This window comes from Cetorhinus maximus, chromosome 17, assembly GCF_964194155.1.
Source record: "Cetorhinus maximus chromosome 17, sCetMax3.hap1.1, whole genome shotgun sequence".
NCBI classification, from domain to species: domain Eukaryota; kingdom Metazoa; phylum Chordata; class Chondrichthyes; order Lamniformes; family Cetorhinidae; genus Cetorhinus; species Cetorhinus maximus.
The window spans coordinates 59,452,262-59,467,166 of record NC_135895.1 but is presented as its reverse complement, the minus strand read 5'-3'; the positions used below and the strand labels follow the sequence as shown (position 1 = coordinate 59,467,166).

At 43.2% G+C, this 14,905-nt stretch overlaps 1 protein-coding gene across 1 annotated transcript in view; it reads right to left on the bottom strand.

Moving 5' to 3' along the window:
• The window catches only part of slc35d1a (solute carrier family 35 member D1a), a 64,808-nt gene extending 53,483 nt beyond the window's left edge, over positions 1-11,325 (bottom strand). The window contains exons 1-5 of the mRNA XM_078561277.1: positions 11,063-11,325; positions 9,338-9,371; positions 9,150-9,236; positions 658-725; positions 495-566 (exon numbers count right to left, since the gene is read on the bottom strand). Of these exons, the coding sequence (XP_078417403.1) occupies positions 495-566; positions 658-725; positions 9,150-9,236; positions 9,338-9,371; positions 11,063-11,283 (482 nt within the window). The 5' untranslated portion in view covers positions 11,284-11,325. The remainder of the gene's footprint in view (positions 1-494; positions 567-657; positions 726-9,149; positions 9,237-9,337; positions 9,372-11,062) is intronic.
• Between the last annotated feature and the right edge of the window lie 3,580 nt (positions 11,326-14,905).

Sequence of the window (14,905 nt, the reverse complement as noted above, 5' to 3'; positions counted from 1 at the left end):
AGTTATAAATAAGGTTAATGATTTTTCACAATAGCATTCCATGATGTTTTGCACTTTTTTTGGTAACACTATGCAATTTTTGAAAATCAAGTAGGAAACTGCATTGGGAGCCAGTTGGGGTGAAGTGGGAGATATATTCTTTTAAAGTTTTTCTTTGCGATGGAGTTAAACTGGCTGCTTGCTGTCATCAATTACCTAACCTGGTTTGCATGGCATGACCAGCTGTGATATAGAGCAGGCTGACTCTGGCTGGACCTGATTTTAGGGAAACAGGACTTGCAACTGCTCAGTGGCTTGACAGTTTCCCCACAATGAAACATTTGCCCTATACATAATTTTCTTTATCGGTTTCACAATAACTCTCAAAATCAGATTTTCCCCCATTGAGAGAGACACCTCAATGTAGAAAGGGGGTCCCAAACATTTGCTTTCAAACAAATAGAAATGAATACTGTATTACATATGCAAGCAACTAAAACTTTGTCGTTACTTACTTCAGTAACAAGCCTTCTGCTATCATTGTAAACAGAATGGAAAACCTCCTTAGAACTGTAAACATTGGGAGACTGGAAAAAGAAAGTTAAATCAAGTTAGAAAAAATCATTGTTCAAACGAAAATATTCTCCCCACCTCCCCCAAAAATTGATTCAAACGTACTTCAGCTTCTTAGTGCCGAGCAATCCTGTAAGTTGGTTCCCTAGGTATAAGAGGGGTAGTGGAAACACCTAAAAGAGTAAATAATTTTAAATATTAACAAAAAGTGTATTACAGGATCCACTTCACAGATAAGAAACCCAGAGAAGTCGCAGATCATTGCTGCCTCAAAACATGCAATTCTTTAACCAAATAGTATAACCAACCTGAAATTGCTTTTTAAATTATTCATAATTCAGAACATTAATATTTATTACAGTTATTACTAACTGAATGCCACAAGTCAAATGGTTGGGAACAGAGACTTCATTTACAAAAAAGTATAAAACTGGATCTGGCTGTTTATCTAATACATACACTCACTTAAATTTGGATCTCCTATGATATTCATCGCAGTTGAAGGATGATAGGAAAAGACAGGCTTGCATTTATGACATCTTTCACAACATTCCAAAGCATTTTACAGCCAATTAACTACTTTTGAAATATAGTCACTGTTGTAATGTAGGAAATGCAGCAGCTAATTTGCGCACACAAAAGTTCTACAAACAACAATGAGAGAATGCCCAGATAATCTATTTTAGTAATGCTGGTTGAGGGACAAATGTTGATCTGGAGGTCAGGTAAAACTCCCCTGCCCTTCTTCAAATAGTGAAGTATAGTGGAGGAGTGCATTAAAATGTGTAATGCATAAATCTATGCACTGGGGGATTGAGAGCCAATGAGGTCAGGGTGAAAGACAAGCAGAATCTGGTTTGCAATAAGGTACTGGCAGCAGAAATTTAGAAAAACTGAAATTTACAGAAGTCTGGAGTATAGAGGGTCGCCAAGACAACTTTTAAACAGGATGGGGCTGCCAAAAGGATGATTGCGGGTTTTAAGGCCTGAAAAAAATGAGGCAGGCAATATTAGAGGTGCAAATAGGTAGTCTTTGTGCTGGAGAATATGGAGGTCAGAATCTCAGTTCGAGGTCGGTATGATGCGAAAACTGCAAAGAGTCTAGTTCCACCTGGGTCAATGGCAAGGGTATGAAATTTGTGTTGGGGGACGGGCAGGGGCACAGCGAGAGGAGGTTGACTTCAGTCTTGCTAATTAATGTTTAACTGATGGAAATAGCAGGTTGCCCACGACTGAATGTCAGTGAGGCCAGGCTACCTGACAGCACAGAAGCAGTGGAGTAGTCATGGAGAAGTGGCATTGGATATCATCAGCATAAATATGCAAGCTAGCCCTAATCCAAGCTAGCCCTAATCCATGTTTGTGGATAATCTAGTTACAGGGAAGCATACAGTTGAGGAAGAGGAGGGGACAAAGGGCAGATCCTTGGAGGCGCTCAAAGAAACTGCATGGGTGGGAAGAAATGCCATTGCTGGAGACGTACTGGCCTCATCAAATAAAATAAATGAGTGAAACTAAACAAGGGCATTCTCACTCAGCTGGGCAAGATATGAAATGCGCTGAAGGATGGGATGTTCAACCATATCAAAGGCTGCAGAATAGTCGGAGGGATGGCACACCATGGTCAGAGGATTTCATTTGTTGTTTTGGTTAGGGCAGTTTTCGTGCTGTAGCAGTGACAGAGATTCAAACAGAGTTCCAGTAAAGATGAACTTGAGGCAATAGATCTTGGAGGCAATAACTCACATGAGAACTTTGGAAAGGAAGTGGGAGGTTGGAGATGGAGTGGTCAAGTGCAAGGACAGAGAGGTCAAGGGCAGGTGATGATAATTTTTCTGAAAGGGAAGGGGCAGGTGCCTGAGGAGAGGAGAGCATTCAGAATGTCAACAAGCATGGAGGAAAACATGACAAAGTTGTGAGTTCAGAGTTATGGCAATAGGAAGCATGGGACTAATAGACAAGGAGAGGCAGCTGAACAGATTATCTCAATTTTGGTAACAAAGAAATCCTTGTACTCTTCACATTTGTTGGAGGTGATGGTGGAGTAAATGGCAATAGAGATTTAAGGGGACAGCTGGTAGTAGAGAAAAGAAGCTGGGGTCATTTTTGCTTTCCAGAAGGGTCCTAGAATAGTGGAGTATTCATTTTTGGCAGGGGCGGGGCTCGACGGTGCTTGACCAAACAGATCATGGGTGGATGGCTAAACCAGTTATGTGCCAGGTACCCTCACATCTTCATGTTCTGGACATAAGAGCAAAGGTGGGGGCCATAACAGGGGAAGCAACCACAATGGGAGACAGGAAAGGTTTGGCTACAGGTTATTAAAAAATTGGCGTTAGGGAGTGGTTAAGCACGAGGATTGTCAAATGGAGGGCCAAACGCCAGACAATTAGGGTTTAGGAAGTGCATTTACAGATGACATGAGTGAGGGAGTGAAGAATTTACCTAGGGATGGACACAGAAGAAAATAGGGTTGAAAACAGCAAGGTGATTTGGTTGATCAAGTAAATAAGTGAGTAGTCAAAGATAACTGACCTATGATGCTGACAATGGAAGTGGAGGCCATAGGAGACGACAAGATTCCAAGATGACCGTGAATATGGGATTGAGAGTTTATCTGACAAGAGGAGTTTAGAGAGAACCGTATGTTAAGAGAGAGTAAGAGGAGCGAGATGAAGACTGAAAACATAAATGATAACCATCTAGGATCAGAGGCGAAAGAAAAAAGAATTTATCTGTGTGAAACTCAGGGTTGGTTGGGGGAGGGGTAAATAACTAGGATTTTATCCACAAGTATTTAAGCGGCCTCTACCATGACCAGGGCATTTAACAATTCATGACGTTGTGAATATATGTTGACCATCTGAGGCAATCATTATAGCGTGGGTAATTCCCATCGTGTGGGCACATTGTGCCCCAACAAACACACTGATGGGAAAGGGATAGTCAGTCAATATGGCTGGCAAATTGAATGGCAAGTCCACACATGGGAAGGTGTCAGATACATCACGCTTCTGCTTCCTCTGATCAGAAATAGCCTAAAGATAAAACCACTTTCAAACAGTAAGGATTTTTTTCTTTGAAAGCAAGAGATTACAATATACAGACTGGGGGCCTGAAGCTGGAAAGCAAACCGCAAAGAAATTGTAACCACAGTTACAATCTGTCGAGGAAAAGTTGTAATGGCAAAAACAATTCAGCAAACTTATAGAAGGGGCATGAGTTTTCTCCATTGTTTGAGGAGAGAAGCGATGTTGAATAAGTAAAATTTATCTTGACTGTCACTGTGTACATTCATTTGCCATTTGTAAATAAAGCAGATTAGCATATCTGACCTTGTCACACTAAGTCTTTTGCAGTGCACCTTCGGAAAGATTAGAGATGGATACAAGAGAATGGCATAACATCCATTTCAGTTCATGAGGGAATCCTGCACAGCTGGGCTCTGCTATTGTTTAATTAGATATTAGGGTAGCTTTCAGAAACGATTAACTGGACAAAGTAGCCACTTGGGCAAATGCAGGTTAATAATGAAAGGGCAAATTGAGTTTTTTTTAATGAGTGCAGATGAGGTCAATGTGGTGTACATTGTTTTCCAAAAAGGCTAAAGGGCTGCATAACACCAAAGTTAGAGCTCATGGAATAATAGGGGCAGTAGCAACATGTATAAAAAATTGGTTGAGTCACAGGAAACAGTGGTGAAGAGTTATTTTTTGGACTGGAAGTTCATAGTAGGGCTCCCCGGCGTTGGTGTTCAGACCTCTGCTCTTGATATATATTAATGGCCTAGACTTTGGTGTACAGGGCACAATTTCAAAATCCGTGATGACATAAAACTTGGAAGTATTTTGAACTGTGAGGAGAATACTGTAAAAATTCAAAAAGGACAAACAGGTTGGTACAATGGGCAGGCAAGTTGATGAAATTTAATGCAGAGAAGTGTGAAGTGATACATTTTGGTAGGAAGACTGGAAAAAGAGACAATATAAAGGGTACAATTCTAAAGTGGGTGCAGGAGCAGAGGGACCTGGGCATATATGTGCACACATCATTGAAGGTGGTAGGGCTGGCTGAGAAAGTGATCAGGTGTATGGGATCCTGGGCTTTATAAACAGAAGCATAGAATACAAAAGCAAGGAAATTATGAACTTGTATAAACACTGGTTCAACCTCAAATGGAATTTTACATCCAGTTCTGGACACCACAGTTAGGAAAGATGTGAAGAGAGGGTGCAGAAAAGGTTCACAAGAATGGTTCCAGGGATGAACAACTTCAGTTATAGATAGATTGGAGAAGCGGAGGCTGTTCTTGGACAGAGAAGGTTGAGAGGATATTTGACAGAGGTATTCAAATTCATGAGGAGTCTAGACAGAGTAGATAGGGAGGAACTGTTCCTATTGGTGGAAGCATTAAGAACCCGAGAACATTGATTTGGCAAAAGAAGCAGTGGCAACAGGAGGAAAACCTTTCCCCCACAGTGTGTGGTAAGGACCTAGAATGCACTGAGTGTGGTGGAGGCAGATTTAATCGTGGCTTTCAAAAGGTAATTGGAAATGTGAAGAGGAAACATTTGCAGGGCTACAGGCAAAGGCATTAAGTGAATCGCTCTTGCAGAGCACCAGCACAGACATGACAAGCCAAATGACCTCCTTCTGTGCTGTAATGATTCAATGACTCTAAATTGTACAAGTTGCTTGGAATGCTTACAACAATGACCAGCACTGCTGTATCTGAGAAAATACATAAGGCCGACCCAAAATCTGTAACATGATTGCAGTCACAGAATGGCAATCGTGATTTTGAGTAACATTTTCAACCTTATGATCAGGGTAATTTTGGGAAAGATGGGCAAAGAACTAAGTCCAATTTCTTCTAGAAAAGTACTCTAAATTCTATTACCATGGGATACAATTTATGTAAGAGGAATTTACAAAGAACTTCTGTAGTATGAAGTCTTTACTTGAATTATAAAGACAAATAAAATGGTGATAAATTTTACATTACATCCAACATAAAAAATTACAGCAGTTTAGGATTTGCTGAAAAGACGACGACATTTTTTGTCGAAGCCATTTGATGGTTCATTCCTCAGGCCAATAGTAAAGAAAGTTGGGTGTTGTGTATCTGCTAACATCCTTAAAACATTTATCATTTTAACAGCTAACATTTCTGAAAAAGGCAAAATGGTCAACATTTAATTCAACTTTGATTGTTCAAACAAAACTCAGGTCTATCAACTAATATGAAAAAAAAATCAGGAAATAACAAAACATTGATGTGCAGCACTGCTGTAAATTGTCAAATCATATACAAAATACTGTAATCTCCTATTCAGGGTTAAAACAGTACTTAATGAAGCATCTTCTGAAAATTCAGAAGAGAGCACTTTAAACAAAGTGGGGGGGTGGAGGAGGGTTCTGGAAAGGGGATACGTAGGCTTACAAAGCAAAAGGGTATGGCAGCCTTGAAGGGCAGCTATTTAGGTAATGATACCCAGGGTGTGACAGGAAGGGACAGAGTGTACAAACATATTAAAAAAAGCAGCAAAGAGAGTCAAAGGGGGGGGAAAAAAATGGCAAAAAGGCAAAATTAATGGCTCTTTACTTAAATGCGTGTAGTATTCAGAACAAAATTAATTAATGGCACAAATAGAGGTTAATGGGTATGATCTTAAAGCCATTATGGAGGCACTGTTCCAAGGAGATCAAAGCTGGGGACTAAATATTCAGGGGTATGTGACTTTTTGAAAGGACAGGCAGGAAGGAAAGGGTAGTGGGGTAGGTTTGTTAGTACGAGATGGAATAAGTATGATAGCAAGAATGGATCTTGGTTCAGAAGATGTAGAACCCATGTGGGTGGAGGTAGGAAATAACAAGGGGAAGGCAACACTGGTGGGAGTAGTCTTTAGGCACCTCCCCAAACAGTAGCTATACTGTAGGACAGAGAATAAATCAGGAGATGTAGAGGGCATGTAAAAAAGGCAGTACATTAATCATGGGTGACTTTAATCTTCATGTAGATTGGGAAAATCAAATTGGCAGAGGTAGCGACGAGCAAGAATTTAGAGTGTATTTGGGACAGTTTCATAGAACAATATGTTGTGGATCCAACCAGGGGTCAGGCTATTTTGGATCTGGTAATGAGTAATGAAACAGGTTTAATAAATGATCTCAGAATAAAGGATCCCCTAGGAAACAGTAACCATAATATGGTAGAATTTAGCATTCAGTTTGAGTGAGACAAACTTGGTTCAGAAACAACTGTGCTAAACTTAAATAAGAGTAATTAGAAAGGAATGAGGGCAGAGTTGGCTGCAGTGAACTAGGATAGGATTTTAACAGAAAAAACAGTTGATGAACAACGGCAGACATTTAAGAAAATAATTCATGGCTCACAACAAAGATATATCCCAGTGAGGAAGAAGGATTCAAGGGGATAAACCAACCCTGGTTAACCAAGAAAATTAAGGATAGTATCAAATTAAAAGAGAAGACATACAATGTGGCAAAGATTAGTGGTAAGCCAGAGGATTTGGATGGTTTTTAAAACCAACAAAAGATATCCAAAAAAAATAGAGGGAGAAAATAAACTTTGAGGGTAAACTAGCAAGTAATATAAAGACAGTAAGAGCTTCTTTAAATATATAAAAAGGAAGAGAGAGGCCAAAGTGAACATAGGCCCCTTCGAGAATGAGGCTGGGGAAGTAATAATGGGGAATCAGGAAATGGCAGAGGGGTTGAATAAATACTTTGCTTCAGTCTTCACGACACTAATAGCATTCCTATACTAAATAATCAAAGGGCAAAAGAGGGGGGGGAAATAAATACAATATCTATCACTGGGGAAAAAGTACTAGGGAAACTAATGGGGCTAAAGTCCGATAAGTCCCCTGGACCTGATGGGTTGCATCCTAGGATATTAAAGGAAGTAGCTACGGAGACAGTGGATGCACAGGTAGTAATCTTCCAAGAATCCTTAGATTCTGGAAAAATCCCAGAGGATTGGAAAATTTTCAATGTAACATGCTTATTTAAAAAGGGAGGGAGAAAAAACAGGTAACTATAAGCCAGTTAGCTTAACATCAGTCACTGGGAAAATGCTAGAGTCTATTATAAAGGATGTAATAGCAAAGCATTTAGAATTACATAATCTAATCAAGCAGAGTCAGCATGGCTTCATGAAGGGGAAATCATGCCTGACAACTTTATTAGAGTTCTTTGAGGTGGTAACTAGCAGGATAGATAAAGGGGAGCCAGTAGATGTAATATATTTGGATTTCCAAAAGGTGTTTGATAAGGTACTGCATGCAAGGCTACTTAATATAAGAGCCGATGGTGATGGGGGCAGTATATTAGCATGAATAGAGGATTGGCTAACTAACAGGAGAGAGTGAGTTGGGAGAAGGGGGGCATTTTCAGGATGGCAACCTGCAACTAGTGGAGTGCCACAGGGATCAGTGCTGGGACCTCCACTATTTACATTATATATAAATGACCTGGAAGAGGGAAATGAGTGTACTATTGCCAAGTTTGCGGATGCTACAAAAATAGGTGGGAAGGCAAGTAGTGAAGATGACACAAGGTGTCCATAGAGGAATATAGGCAGGTTAAATGAGAGGGCAAAAATGTGGCAGATGGAATATAATGTGGGAAAATGTGAGGTTTTGCACTCTGGCAGGAAGAATTCCCAAAAAGCTAATATACAAGTTCAACAGATAATAGGGAAGGCAAATGGAATGCTGGCCTTTATTTCAAAGGGAATGGAGTATAAAAATAGGGGAGTCTTGCTAAAACTATACTAGACATCTAGAATATTGTGAACAATTTTGGTCCCCTTATCTAAAGGGAGGTATACTGGCATTGGAGGCAGTCCAGAGAAGGTTCACTAGGTTGATCCTGGGTATGGAGGGATGTTCTTCTGAGGAGAGGTTGTGCCTGTACTCATTGGAGTTTAGTAGAATGAGAGGCACCCTTATTGAAACATAAAAGATTTTTAGGGGACTTGACAGGGTAGATGCTGAGATGTTGTTTCCCCTTGTGGGAGAGTCTAGGACCAGAGGGCATAATCTCAGAGTAAGGGGTCATCCATTTAAAACAGAGATGAAGAGGAATTTCTTCTCTGAGGGTAGTTAATCTGTGGAATTCTTTACCCCAGAGGGCTGTAGAAGCTGGGTCGTTAAGTATATTCAAGGCGGAGATAGACAGATTTTTAATCAGTAAGGGAATCAAAGGTTATGGGGAAAAGGCAGGAAAGTGGAGTTGAGGATTATCAGATCAGCCACAATCTCATGAAATGGTGGAGCAGACTCGATGGGCCGAATGGCCTACTTCTGCTCCGACGTCTCATTATGGTCTTATTAAGATGGAGGAGTGTGGGGAGAGATTTTTTAATGCCTAATTGACAATGACCAAGAATTAAAAGGTCTTCATAACAATATTCTGTCATTTGATTTTTACAAAACAATGCAAATAGTCAGAAACACACATCAGTGAAGCCTGTTTCTGTTCAAACCATGCAAAATAATAGTTTATATGATTAACATTACTTTAATGCAAAAGGACTTTTATACATTAAGAAACAAAAACATTGGACTTGCCTTTCGAGGTATGCTGTAGTCTAAGCTGGGAAACTTTACCACCCTGCATACCTTACCCACCCACAGCAGGGTCACTGTTGCCAACATCTACATGAGAAAGAAATGGTTTTAAAAGTAGGCCTCATTTCTTTTCACACGTTTGCTTATGAAAATTTACTTTGACAATTTAAATATAAAAGTAACTGTACCTGACCAATGCCCACAAATACTACTGAAGGAAATCTGCAAGTGTAATCAGAAAGATATTAAGTAGTGGTTCTAGTCAAATGGTTTATACAAGTCAGGACAGAAAGAGAAAAAAAGCCACCGTTTACTTTTTGTCCCTTTCCCAAAATGTGCAAACCGCAGATTAAGTACAGAACATGAACATCCACCGGATCGCCTCCAGTTTCTCTCCCGAAAAAAACTCGATAGTGCTCCAATGCAGAAAGCGATACTGGCAAAACGTTAGAAAAGCGATTTCGTGGTGCACTAATCAAAAAAGCAGTTTCTAAACAACAGAATAAAAACTTCAAAACTGGACTGAGTAACTGCGTTTCCCATAAAATAACATTTCTGTAAAAACCTGACATCACTTACACGAAAATAAAGGTTAATTTCGGACATGACATAAACATCAAAAGAAACAGTTAACAGTAACATTTTTGAAAAATAGTCTGTCTGCCAGATTTTCTAAAGGGGGGGAATAGGGGCTCAAGGGGGAGAAGAGGCCTGAGGAAGGGGAAGGTGGGGGTGGGAGAGACCGGGAGACACATGAGGGGCGGGGGAGAGACGGTGGGGGGGGGTGCGGGGGAGAGAACGCGGGAAGAGACAGAGGCGAGGAAGGAGCGCGCCTTGGGGTGGGGGGGCGGGGGGGGGGGAGAGAGAGAGCTGGAAGGAGACGGTGGGGGGTGATGGAAGGGGACCGGGGGGGGTGATGGAAGGGGACCGGGGGGGGGTGATGGAAGGGGACCGGGGGGGGGTGCTGGAAGGGGACGGGGGGGGTGCTGGAAGGGGACGGGGGGGGTGCTGGAAGGGGACGGGGGGGGTGCTGGAAGGGGACGGGGGGGGTGCTGGAAGGGGACGGGGGGGGTGCTGGAAGGGGACGGGGGGGGTGCTGGAAGGGGACGGGGGGGGTGCTGGAAGGGGACGGGGGGGGTGCTGGAAGGGGACGGGGGGGGTGCTGGAAGGGGACGGGGGGGGGTGCTGGAAGGGGACGGGGGGGGGTGCTGGAAGGGGACGGGGGGGGGTGCTGGAAGGGGACGGGGGGGGTGCTGGAAGGGGACGGGGGGGGTGCTGGAAGGGGACGGGGGGGGTGCTGGAAGGGGACGGGGGGGGGTGCTGGAAGGGGACGGGGGGGGGTGCTGGAAGGGGACGGGGGGGGGTGCTGGAAGGGGACGGGGGGGGTGCTGGAAGGGGACGGGGGGGGTGCTGGAAGGGGACGGGGGGGGTGCTGGAAGGGGACGGGGGGGGTGCTGGAAGGGGACGGGGGGGGTGCTGGAAGGGGACGGGGGGGGTGCTGGAAGGGGACGGGGGGGGTGCTGGAAGGGGACGGGGGGGGTGCTGGAAGGGGACGGGGGGGTGCTGGAAGGGGACGGGGGGGGTGCTGGAAGGGGACGGGGGGGGTGCTGGAAGGGGACGGGGGGGTGCTGGAAGGGGACGGGGGGGTGCTGGAAGGGGACGGGGGGGTGCTGGAAGGGGACGGGGGGGGTGCTGGAAGGGGACGGGGGGGGTGCTGGAAGGGGACGGGGGGGGGTGCTGGAAGGGGACGGGGGGGGGTGCTGGAAGGGGACGGGGGGGGCTGGAAGGGGACGGGGGGCTGGGGCTGGAAGGGGACGGGGGTGGGGAGGCTGGATGGAGAAAGAGGACAGGGCGCGGGGGTCCCGCACAATCCCCGAGACCGTTTTGCTCCCTCGCCCCGCCATTCCTTTCACCTGTAGCTGGTGAGGACGCTCTTGTTCACAACCACAATAAAAAAAGAGCTGACTCCGTAAAACACTGCCGCGCACAACTTCAAGAAAACAGTCAGCGTCTCGGTCGACATTTCCCCGTCCCCAGCTCGGGCGCAGACACGAACAGCAGCATCTCCAGCTGCTTCGCTCCTTTCCTGCCTCCGTTTAACCACAGCATCGTGACGTTGACGGACCTCCAACATGTCTTCACCAGGGCCTCCGGAGCTGCGTTCCCACAGCGTGCTGACGTCACGCCACGCCACGCTGAGCGACGTGCTGTACGTACCGAATCACCGTTAAAGGGACTTACCTAGGACAGGGGTCTACATTGTGCCGAAAGGCAAATTGCGAATAATTGTGTACGTTAGATATGTTATTGACAAACCTGGGCGAGGAGTCAGTAAGATTCGAACCTAGTAGAAGACAAAATAAATCATTAAGTAGTAATTAGATGAGACCAATCCTTTTATTTGGGAACGGTGTTTGATAAATTGCCACAGAATGTCGAGCGAAGTTAAAACTCGTGGAATAAGGGGAACAGTAGCAAGATGGATTGGAAATTGACAGAAAACAGAAAGTAGTGGTGAACTTTTTTTCGGACTGGTGTAAGATATATAGTGGGGTTCCCCAGTAGTCAGTATTAAAACCACTGCTTTTGACTTGTGTGTGCAAGTTTTACAATTAGCGGATTACCAAAAACTTGGCAGTATTGTGAACTGTGAGGACAGAGATAGACTTCAAAATGACATAGGCAGGCCGATGGCAGATGAAATTTATTGTAGAAACGTGTGAAGTGATACAATCCTAAAGAGGGTGAGGAGCAAAGAGACCTGGGGATCTTTATGCACAAATCATTGAAGGTGGCAGGGCAGGTTGACAAAGTAGCCATTCAGGATGCTGTGCTTTATAGAGGCATGGAGTAGAAAAGTAAGGAGATTATGGTGAGCCTTTGTAAAACACTGTTTCAACCTCAACTGGAGTATTGTGCCCAATTCTGGACACCATACTTTACGAAGGATGTGAAGGCTTTAGAGAGGGTATGGAAAAGATTTGTAAGAATGGTTCCAGGAATCAGGGACTTTAGTTACAAGGATAGATTAGAGGATCTGGGCTATTCTTTTTAGAGAAGGTTGAGAGGAGATTAGCTTCTTTCTGTACTGTAATACTGTTATGATTCTATAAAAGCCTGGAGTTAAGACATGGCAAATTCATACAAAAAAAAACTAAAAATGAAGCCTGCAGAACTGTACTATCCTTCTTCTACACGCTAATGCAGTACTGCGTGAATGCACTGTTGGAGATGAGGTATTAAACTGAAGCCTCGTCTGCCCTATCAGGTGGATGTAAAAATCTCATGCCACTGTTTCAAAGAGGACTCAGAGAAATTAAGCACCTACAATAACCTGATTAAAAAAAGAACCATAACACTGTCCTGGCTGTACACTGGAAAGATGAGACATGCCAACACTAGAACCATAATGAAACCACTGCACTCCTAACTATCTACAAGACCAAATGATTTTGAGGTTTTCTTGGCCTTTGAGGATATCTTTGAATAAGGCTTACAATGGGTAAACTGTCACTAACAACAGGAGCTGTAGGTCCAGTCCAGTTTCAACACTGTCATAGTTCACAATTTTCTTTCAAAATTGTCTGGGAGAGTTCACACCGGAATCAGAGCACAAACAACACCCTGGGAACTGGTTAGCTTGTTACACATGGGACTAGGCAAAACATCTGGACTTTTCTGAGAAACGTTGCTTAGTGTCAATTGTCAATTCTTGGCTCTGCTTCATTAACTATTGAAACATTTATGTTTGTTCAGAATTCTCAGTTTTGTGATGGCTTATGTGTTTTTGGGGCAAAAAACTATATTTTACGTTGGGATGATGGTCCCTTTAAGAGCTAGGTTTCTGTAAGATATGATTTCTGGTAAAGCACCTGGCCTCCAGTCGCATTGATCACGTGACCAAGTTGCCCAGGAGATAAACAATACAATAGAAAAGGGTCAACAGGAAGTTAATTATAGGGATGAGTAGACTGTGGGTGTGGCTGATCTGAAGCTGGGTTTTACTTTTTCCTTTAGGACAAGGTGGCTAGGAAACACTTCTTTTGAGCAGGATTTAATTAAAATGCTGTGTGCATTGGCTAAAAGAGTTTGAAACTCTTATTAACTGAAGGAGTCCTAATAGTGAGTGGGACTTCTAAGATAGCCAAGTTGAGGAGAGAGAGAGAGAGAGAGAGAGAGTTTTAGCTGCAAGACTCCAGAGTTAAAGAATACTAGAACCAGGAACATTCTGATCTGAAGTGCCTACACTTAAGATTCTAGTGCTGTCTGTGTTAAACTGGGAGTCTACAACCATGGAATGGTTGGAGGAGATTTGAAGGGACAACCTTGTCAGAGAAGGCCCAAGAAATCTCAACCCTCATACAAATCTTTGAAATGGTACTCAGCCCAAGTGGTTAATCTTCCAATTTCTGGTAAGTATCTGACTTGAGTTATTGGGTGTATAAGCATGTTGAAGGAAAGTTGAGTTAAGAAGTTCAATTGAAAGTGTAAGTATCTGTGTTCATTGCACTTTTAGTATCTTTAACATAACTAACTATTTAAAATAGAGTGTAGTTATTAGTATTCATGTTCTTTGATTTTAGTGATGTAACATTATTTTATTTTAAACTGTGGACCCTGTGGCTTCTTTCTTTTAGAAAATACCTGGGTTTTCAGATTCTTTAAATAAATAAATAAATGGTACTTGTCACCACTGAGATCATAACACTTTTCAAAACAGTTCCTGCTTTTTGTAGTGCAAGAAAATCCAGAACTCCTCCTCATTCACTTTGTGACTGCCTTCCAAAACCTGCATAAGATGGTGTGAAGTCTGTGCTGCTGGACAGTATTCATTAAGAATCCGAAGGTCTTGTCATTCGTTTGAACTGGTCAATTTTGTCAGAAATAATATTGCTGATTGCAGGCAAAGCATCTGGTTTCCATACTGATTGGTATGAACTGGAAACCATGGATAAATTCCTGATTATATCACTTCTTGCTCTGAGGATTGAGCAATTTCCACTACACTTTGAAGCTACATAAAGTAGTATAATCAGAGGTTTCTTTTATAGTGGTGTCAATGCTTTCACTTTCAGAAATGAACTTCATAGTATTCTGTTCAGATTTGATAACAAGGGAATTTAATAAAGTCCAGTCCTTAACCCAACTGAAGAAGAATTTGACAGTGACATCAGGCTCTCTGGTAGGCCTGTCAATGCACTGAAGTAACTTTGTATGCAGGATCATCAATGTTCTCCTGTATGCCACACCATCAAGGTGCTGATCTGCAACCTCTCCTTTCAGTCAGCTGAGATACGCTATTCTTTCTCCCAGGCCTGGTTGTAGCCTGCTTATGCCCCCGGACTCGCCATGTGCAGACCCTCCCTCTACATTATCCTGTAAGGTATGTGCAGTGCCAATATGCCAGCTGATGGCTGCAACTGTCAGATCAAGTGACAGTGTTTCTTCCTCAGAAATCGACTCTTCGTAATGGCCTTCAGGTTTGGGCCTCATCTGGCAGGTCAGACAGCAGTTCTTGGGCTTTTGAAATTATACATACACAAGGGGAAGGTTGTGGTGAGAGAAAGGAATGTGGAGGAAAGCAAGAGGTCGATGGTTATACCATCTGGTATCTTGTACATTATAATAGACTGTGGGATGAGGATGAAGTCAGATTTGAGAAGGTGCATAAGGCAGGAGAACACCATCATCATGGGTGGTTCCAGTGAAGCCTCTGGCTATGGCAATTATTTCCAGCAGCATTTTCCCCATGGGGA